This window comes from Esox lucius, chromosome 8, assembly GCF_011004845.1.
Source record: "Esox lucius isolate fEsoLuc1 chromosome 8, fEsoLuc1.pri, whole genome shotgun sequence".
NCBI classification, from domain to species: domain Eukaryota; kingdom Metazoa; phylum Chordata; class Actinopteri; order Esociformes; family Esocidae; genus Esox; species Esox lucius.
The window spans coordinates 24198954-24226778 of record NC_047576.1 but is presented as its reverse complement, the minus strand read 5'-3'; the positions used below and the strand labels follow the sequence as shown (position 1 = coordinate 24226778).

The 27825-nt window shown below is 42.4% G+C and overlaps 3 protein-coding genes across 9 annotated transcripts in view; 1 reads left to right on the top strand and 2 right to left on the bottom strand.

The window, feature by feature from the left end:
- The window catches only part of szt2 (SZT2 subunit of KICSTOR complex), an 83331-nt gene extending 80672 nt beyond the window's left edge, over nucleotides 1-2659 (bottom strand). For both annotated transcript variants that reach the window (XM_034293918.1, XM_020049067.3), the window contains exons 1-2: nucleotides 2450-2659; nucleotides 1638-1763 (exon numbers count right to left, since the gene is read on the bottom strand). In XM_034293918.1, coding sequence (XP_034149809.1) covers nucleotides 1638-1763; nucleotides 2450-2473 — 150 coding nt within the window. In that variant the 5' untranslated portion in view covers nucleotides 2474-2659. The remainder of the gene's footprint in view (nucleotides 1-1637; nucleotides 1764-2449) is intronic.
- Nucleotides 2660-2889: 230 nt separating this feature from the next.
- On the top strand, nucleotides 2890-5933 carry med8 (mediator complex subunit 8). The gene is made up of 7 exons (XM_010872058.4): nucleotides 2890-2996; nucleotides 3175-3296; nucleotides 3677-3821; nucleotides 3965-4105; nucleotides 5139-5226; nucleotides 5310-5546; nucleotides 5750-5933. Exons 1-7 carry the CDS (start codon nucleotides 2991-2993, stop codon nucleotides 5815-5817), a joined length of 807 nt encoding a protein of 268 aa, XP_010870360.1. The 5' UTR covers nucleotides 2890-2990; the 3' UTR covers nucleotides 5818-5933.
- Nucleotides 5934-10787: 4854 nt separating this feature from the next.
- The window catches only part of pbx1b (pre-B-cell leukemia homeobox 1b), a 69907-nt gene continuing 52869 nt past the window's right edge, over nucleotides 10788-27825 (bottom strand). The window contains exons 1-9 of one of the 6 annotated variants that reach the window (XM_020049260.3): nucleotides 25865-26267; nucleotides 25487-25734; nucleotides 24518-24580; nucleotides 22416-22606; nucleotides 21132-21267; nucleotides 19747-19906; nucleotides 18996-19108; nucleotides 18451-18540; nucleotides 10788-15357 (exon numbers count right to left, since the gene is read on the bottom strand). In XM_020049260.3, the coding sequence (XP_019904819.1) occupies nucleotides 15265-15357; nucleotides 18451-18540; nucleotides 18996-19108; nucleotides 19747-19906; nucleotides 21132-21267; nucleotides 22416-22606; nucleotides 24518-24580; nucleotides 25487-25684 (1044 nt within the window). In that variant the 5' untranslated portion in view covers nucleotides 25685-25734; nucleotides 25865-26267 and the 3' untranslated portion in view covers nucleotides 10788-15264. Of the gene's footprint in view, nucleotides 15358-18450; nucleotides 18541-18995; nucleotides 19109-19746; nucleotides 19907-21131; nucleotides 21268-22415; nucleotides 22607-24517; nucleotides 24581-25486; nucleotides 25739-25864; nucleotides 26268-27825 lie in introns of those variants that run through there. The other 5 variants (XM_010872059.3, XM_020049261.2, XM_010872061.3 and 2 more) reach the window with 5 other exon arrangements.

Genomic DNA, 27825 nt, shown 5'->3' with positions numbered 1-27825 from the left:
CAGTTCACACATTCATACAGCTGCTCCGGTTTGGTGGATGTGGCCTGAAACAGTAATGGGGGCATTTAAAGAGCAGTGGCGATGCAGACAGCCTTCCCCACCCACAACTCAACCCCTGCCCATGTGTTTTTACTGGTCCTTCTGCACAACACCATTTACTCCATCAGGGCTTGTAAACTATCACATACTACCAAACATAACCAAGCTGCAAGCTACCCAACGATGCAGGCTTATCAGATGAACCGACTGCCTTCTATGGTCGCTGCAAAGAAAGTAACATGAACCACACATGAGAGCACCTGTTCCAGACGACTGTGAGACCCGCTCTCTGTAGATGGAGAGCAACCAATTAGCTTTAGGCAGACCACCATATAGCCCCTGTAATCAAATACACAAAGGCAACCCTTCCTAAATTGCTATTGTCCTATAGCACTCACATCAGTAGCCATGAAATGTCTCGACAGACTGGTCTCGTGTTAACGCCATCATCCCAAGATACTCGGTTCCCACTGGAACTGGCATCATCACTGCGCCCTCCCAACTGGATGAGAGGAACCCCGGTTCACCCAAGACTGTGTGGTCATGTACGACTTCGCCCAAGGCAATTTTCAGGTCAACAAGGCAGTGGTCGGTGTAAGGGGACTGCAGGGAGCCTACAGGCAGGAGGTGACCGCCTTGGTAGTGGGATACATGGACTACAGTGTCTGGAGCTGAGTGGCTAGAGAGCGCTTCCATTTCCCTGGCCTCCACACCAATAAACTAACATGGATAACATTTTCGGCATGGGAACTTGGATCCCGAAAAAGACCTACGGCGGAACCATTTTGCACAGCTGGTACCATTTGACAGACCGCGTCCATCACCACTTGGTCCGGCAACGGCACCGTCCTCAATCGCAATGCTCGTTAGAGGGTGGCGCGATGGGTCGGGTTCTTCGCCGGGGCCATGGCTTGTCATCCAAGATCTCTTCACCAGATGGTTTCAGGCGAAGGCCCTAAAAATAGGAAATGACCCCAACCGCCCAAGCCAAAGGCTACCCTGTATACTATTGCATGGCATGCAGCACCAGTGCCTCAGACAAACAGGATAATAGGATAATCAGCTGTAATTGAAAGGACTTGGCATAGCTTCTACCCCCATGCCATAAGTATGTAAAATAACGGCGACAAATTATTACCAAATGGATACCCAGTTACCCTCACCTGTCTCCCTTTTGCAGTATCTATTCAGGATTGACTATATGCAATCACATTTGACTCTACCTGGACACTCATACATGGCGCCCACAAACACACACATTTCATACATATCACATAATTGCTACTGCTGTTCTTCATTAATGGAACACTGCTACCCCTACCTATATGGACATAAACCCAAATTACCGTACCCACTCATACTGACTCGTACTCCCTGGAAATTGCCAAGTTAATGTTATTTATACCACTTTCCTTGTGTTACTGTTTTCTATCTTGACTTTTTATTTTTATTTAATTAAATCTGCATTATTGGAAAAGGGCTTGTGAACACCTGTATTTAATAAGTCATGTGAAAAAGAATCATGTATATGGTTTGAATGTTGCAGAACATTAAATACTTAATGAACATAGCCCAATCTATAGATCTAGGTTACCCACCAGCTCAGACTTTAGGGCTGGCCAGATGACCTGGTTGAGCTTGCCCAGGAACCAGGCCAGACGTACGTTCCGTGAGATACGGTACTCCTCCTTCATCAGCAAGTACACATGATCTGCCTCCTCCACCTGAAGAAGAATAGACAATGTACTGCCTCATGAAGATAACCCATGTAGGTTTCTGCATACATTGCGTTGGATTTTAACCTCGTTAAGAACCTAAATGTTGTTCAAAGGTACTGCGGTTGCAGTCATGTATCTACTTCAGCAAAGGAATGATTGACGTTGCCTTTTGTTCAGTCTCGTGGTTTCAGTCCAAACCATTAGCAAAAAAGACGGACACTTCATTCTGTCGATTTACAAGGCTTATACACAATACAGTGACTATATATGTATTAATTAAATGTTTTAGTACTCTGCGTGTAACATTTTCTAGCTTGTACCAATAACGCTTAGCTGGTGACATCACTGCAAAGCAAAACGAGAGCAATCTGATCTCAATTTCACTCATGTGATGCACGGAATGACACTGGCAAAACAACCAGGCAATAACTGCCAAATATGGCCTGTCAAGTTAGCTAATCAAGTAAATAAATGTTTAATATAGATATTACAATTGTTGAATTTCATTTGACAACCTGTCAAATTGCACATTATAATTTTTTGGTATGCTCGGTTTAGAGCAGCTTGCAACACTTGACTCAAGTTTGTTTGCCGGCTGTTAGAATTTAAGAATTAGCAAGCTAGCTAGCTATACTTGCGCAAGTGACAGGGAAAGCTATATAAACATGAGGAACTTCAGTAAATTACACTACCTCATTGTCCTGTCTCTCTGCCATGCCTTGTATAGCATAACGTTAACTATCACCTTCTGTGACAGCTTCGTAGGTATTTGCAGACCTTGTCTTACATATAAAGACTTGTTTACAACTTCGTTCTAATGTACGATTGCTGGGTAGTCGGTGATGTATTTTGTTTATTTAGACAGGCTGCAGTTGCATTTGACCCGGATGCTTTCGTTTTCATCTCGCCACCGGCTTATAACAACAGCTATAGGAACAACTGTTTTGTAGTTCTGATTTATTTTGAGTCTTTCTGGTTCAAATTTCGGAAAATAACGTGCTCAGATAAGCAATATATATATATTAATATTAGTATGAAGCCTTAAATTGTTTGGCTGCTAGAAAGGCGTTAAACCTGGAACATAAAGCACCCTGATTCTCATCGGAGTTTGCGCACTGTTGCACTTGTTATTTATTTCCGGATAGGATCTCTACATTACACCCCACCCCTCATCTATATTTTTTCCTTTAGCTAGTTAGCACCAGTGGCAATCACTAAGGAAAGGAGGGTACAATGCAGGTAAGATGAATTTTGTAGCAGTCAGTTGTTTAGTATAAACTTCTTCATAATTGGAATTCCTTATTAAACACAGTATGTATTTAAATTCAACTAGTAGGTTACGTTCACTCAAGTAACAGTATGTGCTAACTGGCGAACGTTAGTACCTAATCATATCTTTGTTTCTGTTTTGGTTAAGCAACGGGAAGAAAAACTGCTGGAAGGATCAGTGGAATCACTTATTTCCCGCGTTGCTCATCTAAAAAACGCGCTTCATAGTTTTATCTACAAGTTGGAAAACGAATATGAACGATTAACATGGTGAGTGACTAGCTTATTTCGACATGGTAGGTGTACTAGCTGGCTTATTTCGTATCGTGACAAATAATACTTTGCATACAGTACGTTAACTCACAATGGAACCCAAGCCTATACAATCAATGGCGTTGGCATTACGGTTCGTTATAAATCTAATTGACAGTAGTCAGGTGACAATGGTCAGTGTGTACTGTACTGTGATTAGTCTGGAAAAAGCTTACATGTCTCACCAGTGTTGCTTTTGGATTGGCAACATTGGCTCTTAACTGTTGGCGACGAGAGTTGTCTAAATGACTCCCTTTATGGAAATATTATAATTGTATAAGTGAATGTACTCTATCAGCAAATTGTGCAGTTGTTATCTCTCTCTAATTGGTAAACAGGCCCTCTGTGTTGGACAATTTTGCACTCCTGTCTGGTCAGTTGAACACCATCAATAAGGTATTGAGGAATGAGAAGACCCCGTCTTTCCGTCAGCAGGTTATCATTCCATTGCTGCTGTCTCCAGACAGAGATGAGGACCTAGCTGTGAGTATCGTTTCTGATGAACAGTTTAAACAGTAGTGAGAATCACACTGAGTCCTGGCCAATCAGGCTGGAGGAGTGTGGCTTTATAGACATACATACCCCATTCTTTGCTGACCTCTGTTTACACTGTCCCCACTCTCCAGAAATTAACAGAGCAGCGTGTGCCTGTGTTCAGCCATGAGATTGTGCCCGATCACCTGCGCACCAAACCTGACCCTGAGGTGGAGGAGCAGGAGAAGCAACTGAGTGCAGAAGCAGCTCGAATAGGACCTGAGGTGGCACAGGTAAACCGACATGGCCTGTATTGAATTGTATGTGTCCCAATGTAGACTGATGGTGAAAGGCTGTCTTACAGGTGCTTCTCTGAAATAAGCAGAAATAAGTCAAAAAAAGATTTATATACAGTGACACTGATGTGTAAGGCTGGGTGATATCAACAATCACAGTATTGCGATAAGTGGACCATATTATCTCTAAAAATATATCGCAATAACTTTGGGATAAATAAGTCTAAGTACAATTATGCCCTATTCCAACGCAGTTAAGACATTCTGCTAACTAAATTAGTGTAATTAACATGTACCTCGGTAACAATATATATTGTTATTGGGTCCACTTATCGTGATACTTATTTTTGTTGATATCGCAACTACTAATGTATTTTGACAGGGAGTAATGTTGCCACACCCACACCAGCTGGGCACTAAACGTGTGTTCGTGTGGTGTGGATAGAATCAAGTGTCCATATAGTCAATACCTAACAGACACTGTAAGAAGGGCGACCGATGTGGGATAATCATTTGAAAGCGTTGTTTAGCAGTCTTATTGGTAGAATCTATGCAGGATCCTATTGGTTAGTCTTGAGGCTCAGGTACTGCATGCCTGCCATTCATTAGTGTAGAGAATAGTCTGAGACTGGGCTCATTGACTTATTCTATGGCCTTCCTCAGACATGGACTGGTGTAAAAGGATTCTAATGACCAGCTGCTTGGTCAGTGCTAAATATATTGAATATATATCCTCCCTTATTATGGTACCATGGCCTTAGAGTGGCTAATACTATGGTATTCTACCTCGTATGTGCCAAACTCGCTAGCCATTTGATACTCAGAAAAGATTCAAATTCAAGTGGCTTTACTGTACAAAGGCTCGCACATATGCCCTAATAAGCAAAGTCATGGAAAGTGGTGGGTAGCCGTTTTTCCATGTAAAATGAATGGTGCTTGTCGGGAAGCCATGCCTATTGAGTACTTCATTCGTCACACATCTGTAGCTGAAAACTGAGTAACCTAACCATGCATTGTTTTCTCCAAACAGAAACAAATACAGACTTTGAATAAGCTCTGTTCCAATCTACTGGAGAAGTTGAACAATCCCCGTGATGACAGGGATGCGGACAGTGCAGGTACAACAAAAACAAACATGGCCAGAGAATTCAGTGTCCGGCTGTTAATTGTCTGTTTAATTCTTGTACATTGTATGTTTCAGCTCTCCGGCTGAACAAACCATCTTTCAACCCAGCGGACACCAACGCACTGGTGGCCGCAGTGGGCTTTGGGAAGGGCCTTTCAAAGTGCAGGCCCCCCGGCCCTGTGGCCCCGGGTCACCCCGGACAAGGGCCCATGATGAGTGGAGGTCCCACCTTACAACAGGTCACCATCAGTGGGGGCTCCGGCCAGCTGCAAGGCATGGGCCCTGGGGCTCCTCAGCAACAGGGACAGCCAGGTACGAAGCTCACGGATGTCATTTGAACTGTAGTCTTGCTTTGCTACTCTGAGGTTTTGTATTCAATTGAAAGAGATATAGTAATGCTATATAAACCAGAATAATGAGGGCAGTTGGTTTCTCAGGTTTTCCATTGAAACTGGACCCCGCTCTAAAGGTGTCTATAAGGACTTCTCTGTAACTCCTCTTTTTCTGTTTTTCAGGCAAAATGCCCACCAACATCAAGACTAATATCAAGGCTGCCTCCTCAATGCATCCTTACAACCGATAAGATCCCCTGTGTATTACTGGTGGAACATGAAGCCTATGAATGATGTATTCATATTGATATTTACTGTTATCTTTCTATTAAAATAAATAATAAAATTGCCATCTGCAGAAATGTAATTGATGTACTTCTATTTGTGAACACTGGATGGCACTGTCTTTCTATATGATATCTTAGTGTTTTTATTTTTTATTGCACTTAGAAGGCACTTAGAACTTGGTGGTTGGAGAATATTTCAAATAAGGTGTTGTGTTAATATTGTATACAGGGAATATTATTGCTGTTTATTCTGATTTTGTATTATCCAGAGACTTCCGAAATTCGCTAATATGGCTATAAAATCCAGCAGGTTTGTTGAGTTGTATCTTTTGGAAAAATATAGGCTGCACACCAGAAATATACCAGCTTTTGTCTGCTAACAGTTTGGGTGTTGTTGGTCCAGTATTCTGAACGTCAGTGATACCTTCTATCCTCACACTGCATCCATTATGGCCATTATGAATAATGTAGGCCCGGTGAGAATAATGTGGCTGGACATCGCTCTGCCTGGCCTGATAACGTCAAAGTCGTTAAGGGAGAAGATGAGAAAGTTCATGCTGACGTGTGGGGGGGCCTCTGTGCTCTGCGCCCCTCCGCGCTCTGTCCATTCCAATCCCTATCCCACCTCCTGCTGAGCGGCCAGCACCACGACGCTGGGACAATGAATGCTGTGGCTGTCACATGAGAACACACAGGTCGCTGGGTGACCTACATACACACGCGCACACACATACACCTACAGCCGCTGTCCTACACACACTGACACTCACGTTCCTATGCCGGGCCAACGTCTCGCTGTGTCAGCCTTCATACCCCGGCAGGGACTCTGCTGAGACAGCTAGAAGATGCACCAGGTCAGACTCCATCCACAGATGTCTTAGAAACAATGAACCCCAAAGGCTGATCGACATTGTCTTGGCTGTGTCTAGTTGGCCTACCTCTGAGAGCGTCCTCTTTATGTGAAAGATTTAGGCTTTATTCAATTAGATTGTTTTTTAAGTGTTTCCTGGAGATTTGAAACACTTTCTTTTTGGGGGGTCCCTGTAGGCCGCATGAGAAGCGTAGTGATAATTAAGTAGGCTGTGGGTTGGGCTGACCTCTACCCACATTCAATTAGCACTTACTGGAGGGTAATATGTGAAAACATGAATACTCTTATATTTCAGTTATAATATGCAGAGTATTTGTCACAAGATTAATTGGATGGAGCACCAGAAGTGCCTTCATGTGGAACATAAGCCATTACATAGTGTAGTGGTGGGTTGAGGGAGAGATACTGTATTGTTCTTATTTGGCTTCATCCTCATATCATTATTATACGTGATGATTCTTTTTACAAAAAATTCATTTTTGTGAAAGTCAACTGTTCTAGGATACAGTGAGCTTCAGGACATAACTGAATGCCAACAAACAAGGTTGTTGTTGTTTTCTATGTTAAAATTGTGGAGGGGACTGTGCGTCAGTCTCTGTATGTATGTTATGATAGATAGGACAACACAAACGCGATTTTGGCTAAAATGAGGTTGTGTGTCTTGCGATAGTGGACGGGTATTTAGAAGCTTACAATGAATGGCCAGATGGTAGATTATAACAAGCCACTGAAAATGTTAACTTTGCAAGGTCATCTTCCGGTGCAAGGCCATCACTGAAATAAAGTCATGACATTTTGTACTTAGGTCCCTCTCATCGCAAGGAAAAATTTACTGCAGGAACACAAGCACATAAGAGCACAAGGTCTGCCATGATTAATTTTCCTAGGAGTGCCTATTTCAGGGGACGACATGTTCTCTATTGCCTTTTCTAATATGGAGGTACTAGTGTGTAAAGACAGCCCCTCATTTTGGGGTACTCTTCATGAACCTGGTGCTGAACTGACCATGAGGGGTCAGCAGTGTTTCACAGCTGAGTTTGACATGATAATATTCTACAGTCAGTAGCACCTTTAGTCTGCATAGGGTGCAAGTTCATGCAAGAGCCATGTGCTCTTTAAGGAAAATTTTTGAGATTACGTGACCCGTTCTCTGACCATTCTCACAATTTTTTGTTGCATTATAATCACATAGTTTCTCAACAGGTTTTGTGCATAAATACATGTGAACACAGAGAATCTCTCCTGCTGACTCAAACGTGGACAGCGGATACCTAGTGGTTTTATGCTCTGAGTGTAGGGATTATTGTGTCAACACACAATTAGCCCTTTTCCATGTTCTGTTCTGAAAATCACAGTTTCCCTGTAATGTGCACCGTGTGTAGATATAAAGGACCTTTTTCAGAACGTATGGCCCTGCAAATATAGTCTTACTATGCTCACATAGGTCTGGCTTTGATATCAGCACTTTCTTGATCATCTAAACAGAATCATGTTTATAATTTCTCAGTTCATGTATGTTCATAGAAGATTGAATATTTTCCATATGAGTTGGCTTTGTATTTTGGCTAAGACATTTCTTTGGCACAGTTTTCAAGGGAAACAAGCTCTACATTTTTTTTTTTTTTTTTTTTTAATAAGATAAGGTCCATATCTGGCTCATTAGGAAAGCTTTCGGCTAACATTATAGCCAAGAACGTCAAACACCCACACTAGAAATCAGGCCATATCTCCCAAATGTAAAAATGTTACACGGTTTAAGTCACATGAAAGAACACGATGACACACTGATCTGTGAAATCTGTTCAAAATGCGTCTAACATGCCTGCTTTATGAAACTTCCAGGACCAGAGGGATCAGAAGAATTAATTACACATCTGGGGGTGGTAAAGAAGCAAAGGCAAGGAGAGACAACCATCCCTTCCAACAAAATGTTTCCCACTCGGAAAACTTTAGTATTTATCAACATTTATCAATTCAAATGAACAGACCTAAACCAGGAAATCCTTAATTGCTTTTTTCAAGAGATAAAAATTTCAATTGGAATGGCACTGACCCCAACATCCTATCGGTCGAGACTACAAAATCTCCTTCACTTTGGTGTCATTTTCCAACTGGCTTCACATCATGGCCCGCGCTACCCATCAGGACTCACAGACAGACCCTTCCCATTTAAACATCTAGCACTAAAACCAGGAAGCTCCATCATCTACTGCCTTGCAGTTCAACGATCCTCTGTGTCCATAGTGTTTCCCGCCATCTTGCATTACACTCATTCACCAAGGTATGTTTATTGTATTCATTCGATGTGTGCGAATTGTGCCGGCATTGAGAACATTGTGCAGTATTTCACACAGTGTCTTAATTAACAAATTAGTGTTATTGGATTCTGCAGAAGAAAAGACCCAAAAACTGTATGATTAAAATGAAAATAATATTGATGGTAAGGGACTAAATCGTGACCACCACTCTGGTTCTCATTGGTCTTCTTCCCTTAGTTAATGTAATACTTCTTACCCCCATCCATACCATCTTTCCTCCTAATTTCATGACTCATTATCATGTCCTAGCGCGTCCACAGGAGATTCAGGAGAAACAAAGATCTAGAAATGTTCTGATTGCCGGTTCCCATCCTACCAAAGGGAGTTGTAAGAGCATATTGTGGGACGTTACCAGTAGAACATTTGTTGCTTTTATAACAGCCAAAAATGGAAAATAGAATGCCAGAGCATTTACATTTGAGTTATTATGTCCCTATTATTTTCAAACTACTCAACATAAGAACATGACCTGCTAGATAGATCTTGTCGTATTAAACACCACCTAAAAATCAAGGGAGGTTCAAAGGGATTATGCCTATTGCATATTTATGAGAAAACAATAACACATTACCACAGAATATTTCATTTTTCTATGCTACGTACACTATGTATTTAGTAGTGTAGCTATCACACAATATCTATGGCAGCAAGATACAGGCCAAATCCATTAACCAGGCTATTTGCTAATGATTAAAGCAGTTGAATAGAAAGTGCAACTGATTTTCTACTAAGTATGGGATGAATGCCTTTTAAAAAGGCTGCTGAGAACCAAGTACAGTAATTACTTAAACTTACAATGCCTTTTTGGTTTGTAAAGCCATGGTGAATATATTACAGCATTCAGTGCACGTCCAACAGTTTCTCTCTTTCATCCTCCTAACAGAGCCTACAAGAAACCCTTTGATAGAAACAAGGAGACATCTCCGTGTAATTATTTTTGATCATGTTTGCATATGTCACTCCCACAGTATCTGTCACGCTTTGCGATTTGGCTGCTTTCTCTGATTGTCCTGGAAACCCCTTCCTAGTTCCTAATCCAAAAGTTGATGTTTTATATTTCAACCCCCTTTTTCTCCCTCCTTATTTTATGATAACGAAGAACAAGAGACAGATGAATTGGAAGAGAAGAATCAGACCTCCTGTCTCATTTATCTGGAAGAAGGAGATAAGTGTGCACCCCGCTTCTCTCACCGACTGCACATTAAGTGTGGCTGGGAGATCCCTCCACCGTGAAAGAAAAAGTAACGTCTGTCTGTTCGCCGTAAGCACACAGCTTTCACTCCGAAAACCGCGAAAATGTCCCCTTCACACCCTCCCAGCTCGCCCCAGGTTTGACGCCGCGTCGACAGTGAGAAAGTGCCCCCCGATGTTTTAGCGTGTTTCTGAAGTGTGATGTGTGAAGCTATCCAGAGGTGGACTGACAAGTTGAAGACGTGTAAACTTGTGTCCTACAGTAACTCATGACCCTGACCCAGAAGTCTGGAGGAGAAAACGACACCAAAACATGGTGCCAAAAAAAGACTCTTGGCATGTTTCAAATGCAGTCGTTTCAAATCCAGATTTCTTTTTCGGAAAATTCCACGTTACAGTTTTTTGCTCTAAAACTGAAGGGTGTGGCTAATGTATAATAATGTATGATTTCAATAATGTATGATTTCAAAGCACTTGATCTCCATACTATGTGTGTGACAATGTCTGCATAGTTCCATATTTGTGACAAAGAAAATCAATGGACAATACATAAGTATGCAACAAAAGAAACTATTTATTTGGAATATGCATTACCAGTACAAAGAAAGAGACCATAAAACCTACACCTTGTTAGCAATGTTTTTTCTCCACAGAAAACAGGTTTTAAATTGGAATTAAAAAGACAATAGTTTTGCGCTTTCCATTTGTATACCCTTTTCACATATGCAGAGATCTTAAAAGTTTAAACCTGTCAAGAAAAAGGCTCCATGATTTCACTTTGAAATCTTTATAAAAAAGAAGTAACATTCAAAAACACCGCAGGACGCTATTTTATTGAAGAACAAAAGACATGCAACAAAGAAAACATTTGATGTTTTACAAATTGTTCAGTTTCTTCTTTATTTTTTTTTATAGTTTTATTTCCTATTATGTTCAAAAACTAAAAGCACCATTACATGAAGCTTTTCATAACATGATGATCCTGGACAGGCAATGTGAAAAGTAGAGGAACGGATTTTAGAGGGCAATGTTTCTGTTCTGCTGGCCAGATGGATAAAATAATTATTATTTTTTACTGAAATGTGTGATTAAATGCCACAATATCCCAAACATAGACCCTGTGCTATGTTACCCATGAGTTTTCCATCGACTGGACTGTCGGGACTGGGAGCAAATTAAGCAGATAAAAAATTAAATAAAAATACAACACAATATTGCCATAATGACACCAAAACGTATATAAAATATACAGTGTACAAATGTACTGTTTGTGAAAGAAGAGTTAAGTTGTGAGATATTCAGTCTCTGGTGCATTGAGCTGTATGGTACTGGAGCTATCTATACAGATGTTTGTTATGATATGGCTTCCTGTAAAATGTATATTTATAATGACATTATAAGGATTTGGTTGGGCTAAAAACAAGTGTTCTCACTATCTTTTCACATCACCTTTAATTAACCAGACAGTAGCCATTTTAGAAACCAGCTTGTCTGTTAGAAAGTAGAATGTGAGTAGATTATATCATTAATGTGAAAGGACCTCTTCCTGTGTTTGTTTCAAAATGGATACTGTCCAATAATACAAAAGAAAAGAAGAAAGGTGCACATCTACATATATAAAGCATTCTTGAGCTGATTCACATTATGCTAGCAAGAAAATAAAATATAACATACTTTAAATCCTGTAACCAAGGAAAATTATTATTTTTGTTATTCACAACATAAGGACATAGAAATGTATCCAAACATCTTCTGAATCTGTCTGTGTGCCATGAGGGTTTGAGCCCTATTCATTCCAACCAGTATTGCAGTATTTACACATTAGCTTTTTTGTACACTACCCAAGACCAGTCTGTGAGTTAAACTGACCACTGGAAAATGTTTTGCAGTGTAAATAATGCAATGTGGGTTTGATTGAATTGAGCCGTTTGTCTTTTTCATTTCATATCTATAGACAAACACGGTATTGTGAGCATATTTGGTTTTAAGTACAGAAAGAACAAACCCAATGAGATGTTCGTATTTCAGATAATACACAGTTTTACAAAACAAACCAAGTCAAGTTGTTAAAGCTGATCCCAATGTTACTTTTGGTATCAAAGCAATGGTACACTCTTAGAAATAGTGGTGACTCAAGGAACCCTGGAGATCCTCAAGAAACCACGGTAGTCACCGGGTCATATTTGTCCCTTCGGTTAGTTTAGGGGTTCTTGGTGGAACTTTTGTGGTTCTGGAGGATCCCTGGAGTGGAGGCGTGGTTTTGTACAGGTGTGGCTTTAAGATATACTTATTTTTTTTATGTGAAGTATTTGTCATTCCAGTTCATCTGATATCATCACGTTAGGGTTGAGAACTGACACTTACACAGCACCAATGAGGGTAATATAGTTTCTCAAGAACCTGTTCAAAGTTGAAATAGATACTGCTTCACTGATATAGGTACTCCATTTTATTCTAATGTAAAATGTGTAGGACTACCGGGTAGTGCAGTGGTTTAAGGTGCACCCAGCTGAACACCAAAGTCAAAGTTTGTCTGTGGCGCTAGTTGATATGTGGCTAGTAAACTCCATGGGCGTCTGCAAAGCTAACTGGGGTTGTTAGGTGAGTAAGCCTGCTGCCACGTGTTGACCCCATGTGACATTGTTGGATGAACAATGTGGAAAAAAGCATTATGGTGTGTCATGGATGCCAAGGAGGAATGATTGTTGCAATCTTCAACTCTCCCGAATTCATTGGAAGAACCAATGATACGACCATAGATACAATAGGGTATTATGAAAATTTTTAGAAGGAGAGAAATGGTGTAACAAAAACAAATGTTTATGTATTACCATTACTAACGTGCATCAATACTTAAGTAAAATGGGTTATTTGCAGTGTAAAAAATAACCATGATGAACAGGAATGACAGTTACACAAACGGGTGGTCACATTTTATTACCATGAGTACAATAAGCCATGCCTCCAATCTTTAACTAGACTACCACATCTACAATATTATTAAAAAGGTAAAAAAAATTAACCCCCTCTCATCACAATAACATCACACGTTTGAACATTTATACCCGGTTCCATGTTAACCCTTTTCTGAGGGATTCCTTGCTTAATGAACTGAAAATGTGCCGCTAGTATGGCAAATATTTTAACCCTAAAATGTTCTTCCAGACACTTTTACTTCCACGAGTGTATAGTGATATGTTGAATTGGCCAAGAAGGCATTGTGTAATTTTGTGTAAGTAAACACTGTAGCTCAAATCAAATAATCAGATACAACAAAATTAATACATTTTATTTTGGATTTATTTCTGCGTAATTTAGACTGAGTATTATGCAAGGAGTAATTTGCAATATAATAATACGTAGAGACCAACCTTGATAACCAAACTGTAAAAGAAGAATGATATGATGAGGTTGAATTAACAAATTCAAACTCAGCGATGATAATAACTGGAAAGAAATAGTAAGCAATAACTAGTTTAAAAGCTAAGGAACAACAGTAAGACTAAATGAATTGGGTCACTTTGAGAGTTATTTCAGAATCATGTCCTGTCATGTATTCAATGACTACCACATTGTACTACAAAAAAAACCAAATTAATCTACATTAAAATGCCTTTTTTTGCACATACACCTTACACAAGTGATTTTGGTTACCAGCAGTATTTGGCTATAGTGATAACACTGATGTACAGTGATAGTGATAATGGTAGTGTATGTAGGTAGGTACACACAATATTTCCCATACAAGGTGAAGGTTATATAAAATGATTATTCCTGTGTGTTCTCTGTACTGTGTTAGTCTCTTTGACTAATGAAAATGTTACCCTCCACAGGATAATCACAACAACGTACTGTGCTTAAAGACATGTTGGCTTATTAGAATTGATGCTGCTAACGTACTCATTGTTCAAGTGTTCTGGGTAAATGTTTGCAGACTGCATGTCAATGGTCTCTGGATTCGGTGGACACTACTAACAATATGTAAAGGAATTATTTGGAATTCCAGTAGCTAAAATTCCCATGATCCATCAGCACACCATTCCTCTTATATTTGCTGATGCATTATGACACATGATCACGCATACTATGCAGCATTCAATATGAGCAGAAAACATAGGCTACCATTCTTGCAGTAAAAATGTTTCATATCTTATTGCCCACTGGAGAAGCTTGAAAACAGAACACCTAAAATGAAGAGGAAAGTTTGAATCTCTATTTTGAAGAATCCCATTGATAAGCTACTAACATGAAATGGAATTAGTCATTACATTTTAATGACTAATTAACTTTTTTATATGAATTGTCAGCTGTGTTGTTTTCACAAGCACACTGTAATATTATTAAAATTAACTTCCTGTGTTGAACTTTGGCACTATGGACAAAAATAATATTTTAATAAATTGTTGTGAATTAAGTTATATAGGGTCGCAAAGCCAAAACTGTCTGAAAAACAAGCCTTGAGGCGGGACAAGAGGACTTTGCGAGCTACTGTCATTACCAGTAATTACAAAGTTTTATAAACAATGCTTTTTTAAGAAGATCTCCCGCTGTCATGGTTCTCCGTTGTCGTTGTGGTGTTGTCGTTATTTCCAATAGAGGTAGTGTAAAAAGCATTTCAACCAACAATATAAGGGCCATATCGTATGTACGTGGTGTTACTGTTTGCCTACTGTGTCATGAGTCACACGATCACACAGGGGCAACGTGGATATCTGGCGAGATAGCTGTACAGACAGGAAGTGAATGGAGATGGATGGGAGAACAGAGCCCCCGAGGGTCAGGTTTCTGACGGACTGGGTCACAATTAGCTGTTAGTTGTAGATACGGGACACAACAAGCAATGAAACTGTCTATGGTGGTGATGGTGCTTCTTTCTGTAGTCCCCACCCGCAGAGAGAGGCCACGTGACCAGTCTAGTGTGTAACCTGCAGTCCTAAAGGTGAGCCCACTGGTTGGCTGGCCGATGGAGGGAGGGGGCTGGGGGGGGGGGGTGCTGGACCTTGGCGGAGGATGGAGTTGTTTGGAGGAGGATCAGTTGGACGTGTCAGAGTGAACACTTCCGGGTCCTTCTGTGGGGGATGTCACTGATGAGGGGGTGGTAGCATCCTGCCAGCCTCCGTTTGCCTGGGTTCAAAACAGAGAGAGACATTAAACCCATGAGCACAACCATGCTCTCACCTAGAACATGGGGTTTGTGTCTTTGTTTCTTTAATCTATTTAATATCAGAGTACATATTCATTATCCAGTTCAATAACTTTATTATATTATCTCATCTGCAGAATTGAGTGCCATATCTGTGAGGTCCTGAGGGCATACGTAGCTACGGCATGAGCTTTACTAACGCTAGAACAACAAGCCTCAACAAAACCTGCAGTCCACAACAGCTTCAAGACAATACAGCATTGGTAGAAAAATCCATTCCTATTACAGTAACCTAGGCTGCATATTTCAAAATGGGATTGTCCCAATTTGTAAAAAATGTAAAAAAATATCACAAACATAATTCTAAGACCACATACAGTATTGTATGGTCCACTGCCTACAATTTGATCTTTGCTTCAAAAGCAATAGTGCTGTCTTGTTTCACTGGGGTCAACATAAATGCCTTTCACATTTAATGACACACATAATAACAGTGAAAATGTCTTAACAAAAGTCAGGAAGCAGTCATCAGTGGAATAAATGGTGGTAAATGATAACACGGGGAGACTGAATAAAAACACAATTAGAGACGCACAAGCCATTTCCAATCCTGAAGACAGGCCTGCTAAAGAGCATTTGGGGTATTAAAAGCAAATTTCATGCCATCAGAAAAACTGGAAATGGTCCTCGACAGCCTTTCATTTCAAAGCCTGTTATTTCAGCCAGAAGAAAGTCTGTAATCAAATACGGAGGAAAAAGAAATGTCTTAAAATGTCTCACTTTGGAGACACTCTCTTTCTATTTCTAAACTGTAATTACTACTGAAGCCTACCACAAAACACATTATGTATCTGCTCAGTCACTCTCTACACAGATAGATTGGACATATTCCCAACCTCTCTTTCTTTTTTCAGCTTATTTTTCTCTGTGAGGTTGGACAAGCACAAAGGTGATACACTGTTTCTAAGCTGACAGCTTTCCTAGACTTTGATTTGTGAATAGGTTTGATACTGTGGCAACTCGAGTCATTGTTAACAAATTCTATTGCAGTAAAATGCTGCAGAGAAGCAAGGATATCAACCCACACGGGGAACACTAAAATGTAGAAATAACATATGTAGGATGAATAAATGTTGTACATTGTATTTTCCCAAATCCTACTTCAAGGCTAGAGGGCTATTCAAGAAGCACCAACAGAATGCAGGTCATGGAAAAAAGTAATGTTATGACCCTCCTCAGACCCACAGGTATGGGAGTGTCACCAACTTAAACCTAATTATATGTTAGGTATGTTAAATGACCCTGCCCCTGGTTATATGAAAACTCCCATTGATACTGTCCATAACCGGCACTGCTGAAATATCAGAGGTAGTGCTTTGACCCCTAAGAGAAAGCCATAGTGCAAGGAGCACGTTTCTCTGTGCAGACATTTATCTATGAAAGAAATCTTCCCCTTGTACATGATGGCTTTAGTAAGGGTTTTATGCAGGTAGGGATAATGTGCAATTAACGTATACATTTTTAAAGTAAGGAACGATGTTAAGGCTCGATGCACAATAAATTGTCTTTTTTAACATAAATTAGGGATTATGGGCAGAAAAGCTGCTACTCTATTGTTGTCAATATATTGTATGATGCACATTTTTGGTTGAATTGTTGACGTCTTTTTTTTTTTTTTACATTGTGGAAATAAACATTTTAAGAATTATTTTAAATTCTGTTTCTCTGGGAACATTCTCTGGGAAAAGATCGTAAATACTGTAGTTGTACTGTAGATGTATTGGCCCGAAATAAAATACAATCCCATTGGGAACAATTGTTTATTGTGATAAAAGAAATTAATGGATAAAGAAGTACTTTGCTCTTAAATTAGAATTCACTGAATCACTGGTTATAACAGCTTATCATACTAATAACATAATTCCCTTCTTCTAATATGCATAAAAATATATACATATTTTTTAAAGTGTATGAAAGAATGTGAAATGAAGAATATCGTGACATTTTTAAATGTGGTAGATCAAGCAGGTGTCCGAGGACAATTCATGAGGTCAGAGAGCTTTCTGAGAACTGGGCTTGAATACATTAGTAGCCCTCTCTCAGGGCTGTTGCAGCCTGTTCAGGGGGAGACTAGTGGAGAGCTCGCCAGGGAAGGAGAGGAGATTTGAATACACAAACACGCGGATGTTATTTTCACATTTCGTCTCATTATCATACGGCCGGCTGAGGCACGACGAGCGAGGCGTGGTGACGGGAGAGGAAGCCAGCGGCCGGGGCTGCGCGGCCGTGCCACTGTGACGCCCCCTCTCGTCCTGGCTCTCGGTGCGCCGGGCCACCGCGGCTCGCTGTCAGGGCCATTAGTGTGGCAGGAACGTGATCCGAGCAATGCGCTTGGATTGCTGTCCCGAGCCCACAATGCGTTGTCCTTGTGTCTGTCTTATCGATTTTCACTTTTACGACACGGCTTGTCGCTGTGAATTTCCCTGCTGTTTTCAGCCGCCAGCTAACCCCCCTACCACCCCTCACCCCCGCCCCACTACAAACACACACACACACACACACACAACAGACACCCAAAAAGATCTAATACAATATAACACGATAGTAATACGCCCTCGTGACGAGCACCCTACTGCTGTACGCTACAGGGCTTTGGCTCCTTTTATTTTTAGAGTCCTCCGCCGTTGTTTTAACTGGTCCTCGGATGCCGCGGTGATAATCAGAGTCAGGTGGTCCGGCGGGGGGTGTCCAGGCCGCGCGTCACGGGATGTGTCACCCGTTTGTACCTTCCCCCGTGTGGCTCCCTGGCCGTGAGTGGCTGCAGGACAGGTGCTCCGGCGGAGCTGATTGGACATGACAGGCTCGGCCGGACGCTCCGTGTGTTTCGGGCGGCTGGCCCCACATCGTCCCGGCCGGCGTGGCGCCCGTGGCGTGACCGATACATAAGCAATCAACTAGGTGACTGCGGCGGAGCACAGACAAGTAGTGCTAAGTGGCATTCCGAGCCCTATGGCTTTGAAATAATTGGTCGGGGAAGAGAAAGAAAAAAAAAAATTTTTTTTTTTTCTCCTTACATTGATGCCCTGAGGACTGTACATCTGGCTGGCTGTGAGGCCCTCACTGTATCCGCCTGTCTGACTGATAACATGGCGAAGGGTATCCACCTGAAACACAACGGAGGAACACAGACAAAGCAAGGTCAGAGTAGGGAAGGCAAAACGAGAACAGCACCGCAAGACAAAGGCAGAAGGAAAACAGAGAGAGTGGAATGCGGAGAAACACATGAAACACATCCAGCCATGGACAACACAGAGCAAGATAACCACAACAGCATACTACGGATTTACCACACAGTCCAAGGGATGAGTTAATGACATCTAGAAATAGCTGCGGAGGGCACTGCATTGTTCTCACCATCACTCTCACTCGTTAGCATGTTCTCGGAAAACAAATACGTGGAGAACCCTTAAGGCCTGGTGGCGTTAGGACCCCATAGCGAGGTGGACACAGTAAGGCACAGCCTGGCGTGCCATTTAAGATATATAACAAGGCCTATTCTAGGGAGGTGGGTCCGTTCCTACAGTGGTATCTTCTGCATTGCTTAGTTACAGGGCCCTACCTGTGACTGCACATTGGCTCCCAGCTGAGCCCCTTGGTACGAGTCCCCATTGAGAGACTGCACGCTCATGAACAAGTCGCCAGAGTTTGACATGTTAAAAGAGCCAGCAGAACCTGGAAGAGGAGAGAGGCAGCACTGGAATCACAGAGCAGAGAGGAGCGAGCAGAGCAGGATTCAGCCACGTGGCCTCGCCCAGGTTAGGACCCGGAGGAGCAGCATGCAATGGGGGCAGCCAAACCAACGCAGTTAGTGCTACAGAAAAGCTTGGAAACCGAGCCAGGACTACAGTTAGAGCCTGGCCGCTAGAGTTAGGCCCAGGGCCGGGTGTTGATACGTGTTAAAGAGGGACAGCATGAAGCTGAGGGATAGATGGGTCAAGCTCATGTGTTGTTGTTGTTGGGCTAGAAGAAGGGTGGCATGAGTCTTGTGTTCAAATGCTGTGTCATGATATGTCATACAGTATGTCAGCAATGTGTTCGCGGTCAACCAGATGAATGGATCAATTCATTTAATCAATGAAAATGGTACAACAAAAATAAAACCGTCAGACACTAAAAGAGCAAACGTCAGGTTAGGATAGGAGAGGTGTGTTAACTGGGTCAACGGGGAAGACAGCACTGGGAAACGGGCATGAGTTATTTGTCCCTTCTACAATGGCTTTTTATCTTTTCGACTTGAGAGTTGAAATGTGTGTTTGATGTAGTGTATTCAGGAAGAAAGGGAGCCCACTGGAAATGTTGTTTAGTCCTACCTGCAGAGTTAGGAGTGGAGGGCGAGTTAGCTTGGCTTCCGTGTGAGGATACATTGGTCGCATTTACTGCAGTTTTGGCCGCGTACATGTTGGCTTCTTCCTGGAACTTTCCAATGTTTTTCTTGTATCTGATCCTTTTGTTTCCGAACCAGTTGGAAACCTGTACAAATTACATTCAAATTGTAAATAATTGTATACACATATGATTAGCCACACTTCTAGCGAGCAAATTAGGAGTGCGAAATCAGAATAAGATTGAGATCGGCACCCATGGCCCTCCGTTGTCTGAGATTGGCACATCCTGTCTGAAAATGAAGCAGGACTTGAGCTTTGTCCTAAATAGCACCATATTCGCTTTACAGTGCACAGTGTTCAGCTACAGCCCACAGGTTGTGCATTATATAGGGGATAGGGTGCAATTTGGAAAACAGCCTTTGTGGTAGTGACTGTTACTGCCTGCTATGTAGACCAGTGCTGTGAATCCACATTAGTGGCAGAAGGGAATGATTGCCAATAACAGTCTCATTATGTCAGTATGACTGCAGCTATCATCAGAGCTCACGCTAGCACCAATCAGTCAATATCCATGATCCGCTAGCTAACACCCATTACAGCTAATGGACTCCCTGATGAAATTACCGGGATAAGCCAGCTAGCGCTAATGATAAACAACATTAAAATGAAAACCAAATCAATCCTGTTGAAAAGTTTAAAACAAACCTCAGAGAGAAGGCAGGTAAACATGTTATTTTATTACAGACCCAAGAACACAAAGGTTAAGTCCCAAATAGTACCCTATTCCCTGTTGGCTCTGGTTACAAAGAGCTCTATTGTACTATAGGGAATAGTGTGCCAATTGAGGCGCAGACAGACGCTCAACGAATCATTTAGACCCTGCAGCATGTTGCTTTCATCAAGCAACGCCCAGATGAATCCTCAAAATAATTTGGCATATACCATTTGACTAGATTACCCATTCCCGAATGATGGATGAAAAACACATAACATTACTGCTGTTTGCCTTGATACTGTAAGTGCATTCTTAATGACATTACTATAAATCATAATTTTACACAATCAATTTAGGCCATATGATGTTGCCTATGAATAAGGAAAACATGTATTATGTTCATGTTATTTCTGAAGTTCAAATTTACAATCCACTCGTGCAGTAGTATTCAAATCTGGTCCTCAAAGCCAGTTCCACAATCAGGCACTTATTTTTACCTTGGACACCAGGTGGGAGCAATTAATGTTTAGGTAGAACAGAAAACCAGCAGGCTCCAGACCTCATTGGGGGAAATACCCCTGCACTAGTGTCTCCATTCATGCTTTGCCGTATATGTACTCTGGTCTTCCTGCAGGCAGGTGGCGCTGTACTGTACCTGTGAAACTGTAATGGAGCACTTCTTGGCCAGCTCTTCTTTGGCCTCTTCACTAGGGTAGGGGTTGGACAGGTGTGAGTAGAAGTACTCATTCAGGATCTCTGTCGCCTGTTTGTTGAAGTTCCGTCTTTTCCGTCTACATGGTGAACGACAGAGATGAGTTAGTTAGGACCAGAAGAAACAGGCAAAACCGGGGAACCACAAAGTAGCAATATAACTGCCACCCATTTCAACACAACACATCGATACAACTGCAAGTTCATTCAGTACAGCTGACTAAACTGCTACGAATGCGGTGCTTCTTTTTGCCGAGATCCACAAACGGAAATGAATACCGTCCGCGCACCCTGACAAATGAGGGAACACCGCACTTCATTACGAAAGACTAGAAAAGGTGCTGTAAACATGACAAGGCGTTGATTCCAGCTCACTGACCCCTCCATCTCTTCCTCCTTCTCCATCTCCACCTTCTGTCAGACTAGGTCTGCATGTGCCACATCTCATGAGAGGGCTTAACATAAGATGGGAAGGGAGCACTTTAAAATGCTTGCCTCCATGCATTGCATCAACTCACTGGTGTAATCGATTTGTGCTCAAATCTCCGTCCCCCACTCCAAGAACCTGCTTGAGAATATGGAAATGTGCACAGCATGGTGCTAGGGCAAGCCTGGCAGGCTGCGGATTAATCAGTGGAGCTGAGGCTGTTAGGCAGACACAGACTCTCTTCCTCTATCTCTGTGCTCCTGCTCTTTGTCTCCCTCTGTCTCTCTTTCTGTCTAGTTCTCTCCCTTTCTCTGTCTTTCTCTCCCTCTGTCTCCCTCTTTCTCTGTCTCTCTCTGTCTCTCTCTCTGTCTCCCTCTCTCCCCGTCTTTCTCTCACCCTGTCACTAAAAGCCCTTCCCCTATTTCCCTCCTTCCGTTCCACTGCTTACACCACCACCACCAGCCAAGCCACAGTCATTTGCAAAAGAATAGATGGGAGCTTTGTGTGAAGCCTCATTTAAATGTTATGCCTCAGACTTGCACTGAGATTTATGCAAATCCAGAAAATGCACCCGAAGGAAGTAGCGATTACATTAAAAAAGGGAAACATTTAGCATTATGGAGCCCAGAGCGGAGAGTGTCCGAGCAGCAACGCTGTACATGCCCGCCCAAATGCACTGCATTTTCTGTATGATACCGTTATAGTACATTCTGTGAATATCCCAGTTACAAGTAAGAGCATACTGTAGCTGTGGAAGTCAACGAAACATCGCATTGGTACAGTGAGTTTGCATACACACACCTGGCGTCGAGGAAGCGTGAGCGCAAGATCATGACGGCTTCGCAGGTGCTCTGTTTGAGCTGCATCTGGATGGAGCTGAACTTGCGGTGGATGATGCCCACCATGCGCTCGATCTCCTTGGGAGAGATGGGCCGCGTGCGACTCTGCTCCCGCAGCAGGTTCATCACGTGGGTGGTGAACTCGTTACAGGCCTGCAAAAGGGGGGGGTCGGGGGGGTAAACAGAGAGACGCCCGTCAGACAGAGACATCTGGCTTGGTATATTTTCTTTTGAGTCATTGAGCAGAGTGAGTTTAGAGTTAGTTCAGCTTCTTCTATCCAGACAGTCAATATAGATGTTGTCAGTGAGAACGCCCATGGCGGCCTCCTCGGGAGGGTGATGTAATGGCTGCTGGTCGAGACCGGCTGTACGCTAACGTCGGGCTGAAGCGCTGAGCGCGTGCGGTGACATTAAACACAGCACTGCACACAAATCAATGTCTTGCAAACAGACGAAAAGGAGACGCTGGTGTGGAAACGAAACAGTGTTTATGGATGTAGCTCTCTGGAATGCTTTCATGTCGTGAAGCCAAGGGGGAATATCACTGTTGATACTTTTACATTAAACGCAAGTGGAGATAGCAACTGTAAGTGGTGTCTATCAGATAGGAGACATGGAGAAATGACAGCTGCTAGTCCCCGCTGACTGGCATCACACCTTCTCACGGCAGCCGAGCGGCTTCAGAGTTGAACACGCCATGATGTTACACTCATCCTCTCGTGTGACACCAGGCGTGAACCTGACGTGACACTGTTTCTCTGTTTCTCTCCCCGTCTTTCCTTCCTCAAACCCTCGTGCCCACCCCGTCTCGTTCTTTCCGTCCCTTTCTCCCCCTTTCCCTCTCTCTTCCCATCAACTGAAAGGGTCTTTATTGACATGAATGCGACGTTTATCAAAGCAGCGTGATATGAATGAAAAGAGACAGTAACAAGACAATCGACGACAGTGACACTACGTCTAATGAACGCAGACGACAGGGAATAGGCGGGGCTGCCGCGTGAGGTGAGGCACAGAGTGGTCATGATGTCATACAGAGATGCATTGGGGATGACAGTGAAGCCATCTGGCTCAGTTCCACTCTGTGGTTTTCAGATCCGAGCCTGGGGACCCAGAGTACTGCAGGTTTCCCCTCTCACCCTCTAACCTGTAACGGACTGAGACCTGGGACACCAGGTGAATGCAACGGACTACTAGGCGGAATAGAAAACCAGCAGTGAAGCTGGGTTGCAATTCTCAGAGTGGAGAAGTCTTGGACGCGCTTCACGTCATCATGAAAACATCAGTAAACACACACAGAAGACGGACAGAAACATTTCCTGATGTGTGTGTGTGTGTGTGAGGGGGCCAAAGTTTATCAATCACGGTAGAGGGAGAGCAATATACGACTTATAATTCTACTGCGCGCATGTAAATCAGGGGTGAGCAGCCCTGATCCTGGAGTTCTGCAGGCGCTTTGACTTAACTGACCTGGAAGAACCATGTGTGTTGAATTTAGGTAATCTGGTAATAGAATCCCGCTGTACCTGAGGCACTCCAGAAACAGGATGAACAAGCTACCCCTGATCTAAAATGGGCAGACATTTTCTGTCCTCCTGCATGAATTACAAAACAAATAAATAAAAAACAGTAAAGCTGTTAGCAAAGCTACTAATAAATGGTGGCAATAAATTGTGAGTGAGTTATAGTATTTGTCCTGCTTAAGCAACACTACTGCTTTACAAGACTGGGTTGCCATCCAGTTGCTAACCCTGATGCTGACAGTGGCTGTCTGTTCACTATCACGTGGTGGCAGGGAGGGAGTGTGCTATTAAATGCCGGGCTAGAAAGCTCTAGGTTGTAAATAAAAACACAGGAGCCAAGTTCACATTGGTTTCTAAATGGATTCAGTGACTACTAACCCAGCTTCATAAAGACTTGTGTCCTGAATAAAGGGGGTCTATTTATTTGGTAAACCAGCTAACCAAAGTGAAATAATAATGTCGATAAATGAATGATATTATGGCTATAAAATATTGACTATCTACATAGTGTATGGGAGGGCAGTGGTCTGCAGTGGAAGAGTACCTTGTTTCCGTTGCCATGACTCCCTGTGTAACTCTCCCCCCTCCATCCGCACTGGGATACCATCTTAAATACAGTATATTACATATATATTACATATTATATAGAATGATATAGTACATAGTCAGCATGTCACACTACTCCCGACTGCTAAAACCCTGCCTCTTTAACGCGGCTCCGGGGGGGATGTTTCCCCTAGGTACAGATCTAGGATCAGCTATCCATCCCCCGATCCTAACCTTAGGAAGATTATAGGGGGAAAATGCTAAACTGACCCAAGATCAGCATCTAGAGGAAACATCCCCATACTCCAGTGTATGTGTGTGTTTCAGGATGGCAACCCTGTCTACAGACGACACGCTGCTTTTCTATATGAAGGAAATGTAAGCAGTGTCTCGGGCTACGCAGAAAACACATTTGCATTTCATCAAACAGAGCCCGCATTCATTCCAGCCAGTCCTTAATGTTTGACTGTGTGTATAGTGGTTAGTAAATAGACATTATGTTATGCAGTAAAACCCTCTGTGATTTATCGGCATGGTAGATAATTACATGGAGGAGCAGAGGAGGAAGCTGTGTAATGGACGGGGATGAGAACAAAAATCTGTCAAATGTTTTGTTTTCCGCAACTTTAGATGGATGCCTAAATGTAGAAAGTCTTCTAAATTAGTATGTAAAAATGAAAATGACCTTGCGGTTTCTATTGTTGCTCAATGACTGTCTCTGGTTTTGTAGCGAATATGAATCTACGTGTCAGTTGGTTCCAAAACTGTATAGCAGGGGCGTAATCAGGGTTAGAATGGTGTTAAAAGGATCATTAGCCTGTAGTAGTAAGGTGGACGGCAGGTCGTCGTAGGTTAATGAAGAATCCCTGTGATGAGAATGGAGATGGTGGAATGCTACTTCGGATTACAGGCTGGAACTAGGTGATTCTGGTAAATAACAGGAGTTCTGTTAGAGGTCCATCCTCACCTGTTCGTATTTCTCCAGCTCTGTGTGGTAGATCTGTCTGATCTGAGACAGCTTCGCTCTGTAGTCCGAGTGCTCTGCTGAGTTATCCGCTCCTGCCCCTCCCCCTGAAGCTGCAGCCGCAGCCGCAGCCGCTGCAGAACCGCCCCCTTTCTCTGGTCCGGACACACCCTCCGCCAGCAACATGTTGTCCAATCGCATGAGTTGGGCATCTGGAGGCTCTTCCTCCTGGGCACCACGGATACTGAGAACTGTGAATGACAGGAAAGGTCAGAGGTTAAAGGTCAGCGACGCAGGTCACAGAACTGTGACACTGTAATAAGGCTGTTGGCTGTAGGCAGCACTCCACACCCTGCCTGGCTTCACGCCTGAAACACACACCATGCCAGGACACACTGGTCTGGAGGGGTGCAGCACAATTGTTTCACCAAGTGCTTGGGGGTTCATCCATGTGGACTGTGGAAGCCAGCAGCATGCGTGGGAATGTCTAATAACCCAATGGAAATTATCGCAGCATAGTATTATCGTAAACGGCAGTAAAAGTAGGCAGTGTAAACAACAGTAACAGTATGTATTGTAAGCGGCAGTAACAGTAGGTAGTGTAAATGGCAGTAACAGTAGGTAGTGTAAATTACTGTGACAGTAGGTAGGATAAATGGCAGTAACAGTAGGTAGTGTAAATGCACTAAAAGTAGGTAGTGTAAATGGCAGTAACAGTAGGTAGTGTTAATGACTGTAACAGTAGGTAGTGTAAATGACAGTAGCAGTAGGTAGTGTAAAGGACAGTAATAGTAGGTAGTGTAAAGGACAGTAATAGTAGGTAGTGTAAATGACAGTAACAGTAGGTAGTGTAAAGGACAGTAATAGTAGGTAGTGTAAATGACTGTAACAGTAGGTAGTGTAAATGGCAGTAACAGTAGGTAGTGTAAATTACTGTAACAGTAGGTAGTGTAAATTAAAGTAGCAGTAGGTAGTGTAAAGGACAGTAATAGTAGGTAGTGTAAATGACAGTAACAGTAGGTAGTGTTAATGACGGTAACAGTAGGTAGTGTAAATTACTGTAACAGTAGGTAGTGTAAATGCACTAAAAGTAGGTAGTGTAAATGGCAGTAACAGTAGGTAGTGTTAATGACTGTAACAGTAGGTAGTGTAAATGACAGTAACAGTAGGTAGTGTAAATTACTGTAACAGTAGGTAGTGTAAATGGCAGTAACAGTAGGTAGTGTAAATGCACTAAAAGTAGGTAGTGTACTGATACTAGCTGGCACTAGGACCTCCCTGTCAGGATGGGGTTCATCCAGTTGATAAATCACCTGCCTCTTTATGGCTCATCTCTCTGCCAGGATAAAGGCTACGCCGCTAAAGACTCTGGCAAGACTTCACATAATAAAACTCCATTTATATAATTTCATTAACTTAAAATGCAACTTCAATAATAAAGACCAGAGCAGAGGCCAGCACTGTTTGGTATTCAATACATTATGTCATAAAGCAATCTGGGATATTGGAGGAAAAGACAAACAAATACAATACAGGGTTACCCTCTGGGAATAAATGAGGCGTCAGCTAGCATCCTCTACTCACTTTAGTGACTTACTATTGACTAGGAATTACAGGGGCCTGGTCAAAAGTAGTGCACTACGTAGCAAACAGGGTGTCATGTTGAACACATGGCCAGTGTGGATGACATCATTGGTGTCCTAGATGTCTTATATCAGAATTATTGGGACACTTTGAAGTGTGGATAATGGTGGTTTTGTACTTGAATGATTTCCAGTTCAGTCTGTAAATGTAACCTCCATTCACTGACGCAGAAAACACATGCTGATTGATGCTGTTACAGCAGTGGTTGGTTAGTATTCCTACAATACCCTCAGAGAGCTGTTGTGGGAGGCATAAAGATCTGGGCAACAACTGAAGCCTGTCATTGAGCAATAGAGAGGACAGTGTGTACACCAGACTTGGCAGGGGGTGGACTGGCAGAGCCAAGTTAATCATGCAGTTCCTTTGTCTTACACTAGAGGTCTTCCTCACGGTTCTTTATGGTCGACGTGGATACTACCTCCTGCTAATAGCGAAGAGCCACAATGAGTCTGTTCCAATAACAAACACCTCCCAGTGTACATTCATTCAAATATATATAATAACAGGGAAAACAAGTGCATCAAACGCAGCCCAACAAAATGTCATTACATTTTGGCAATACAGCTACTTATACACGGTCAGTTTATAACTTAGCGGCTTTAAGGCCAACGTGTGTTGATTGTCATTTATAACATTAGCACCCCTCACATGTCTCATTGTGTCTGAATGAAAGAGGACAGGCAGGGAATACAGTTCAT

Coding starts and splice junctions, on each gene's coding strand:
- med8 (XM_010872058.4), top strand. Junction 3,822..3,964: donor ACAGAGATGAGGACCTAGCT/GTGAGTATCGTT, acceptor CCCACTCTCCAG/AAATTAACAGAGCAGCGTGT. Junction 5,227..5,309: donor CAGGGATGCGGACAGTGCAG/GTACAACAAAAA, acceptor TGTATGTTTCAG/CTCTCCGGCTGAACAAACCA.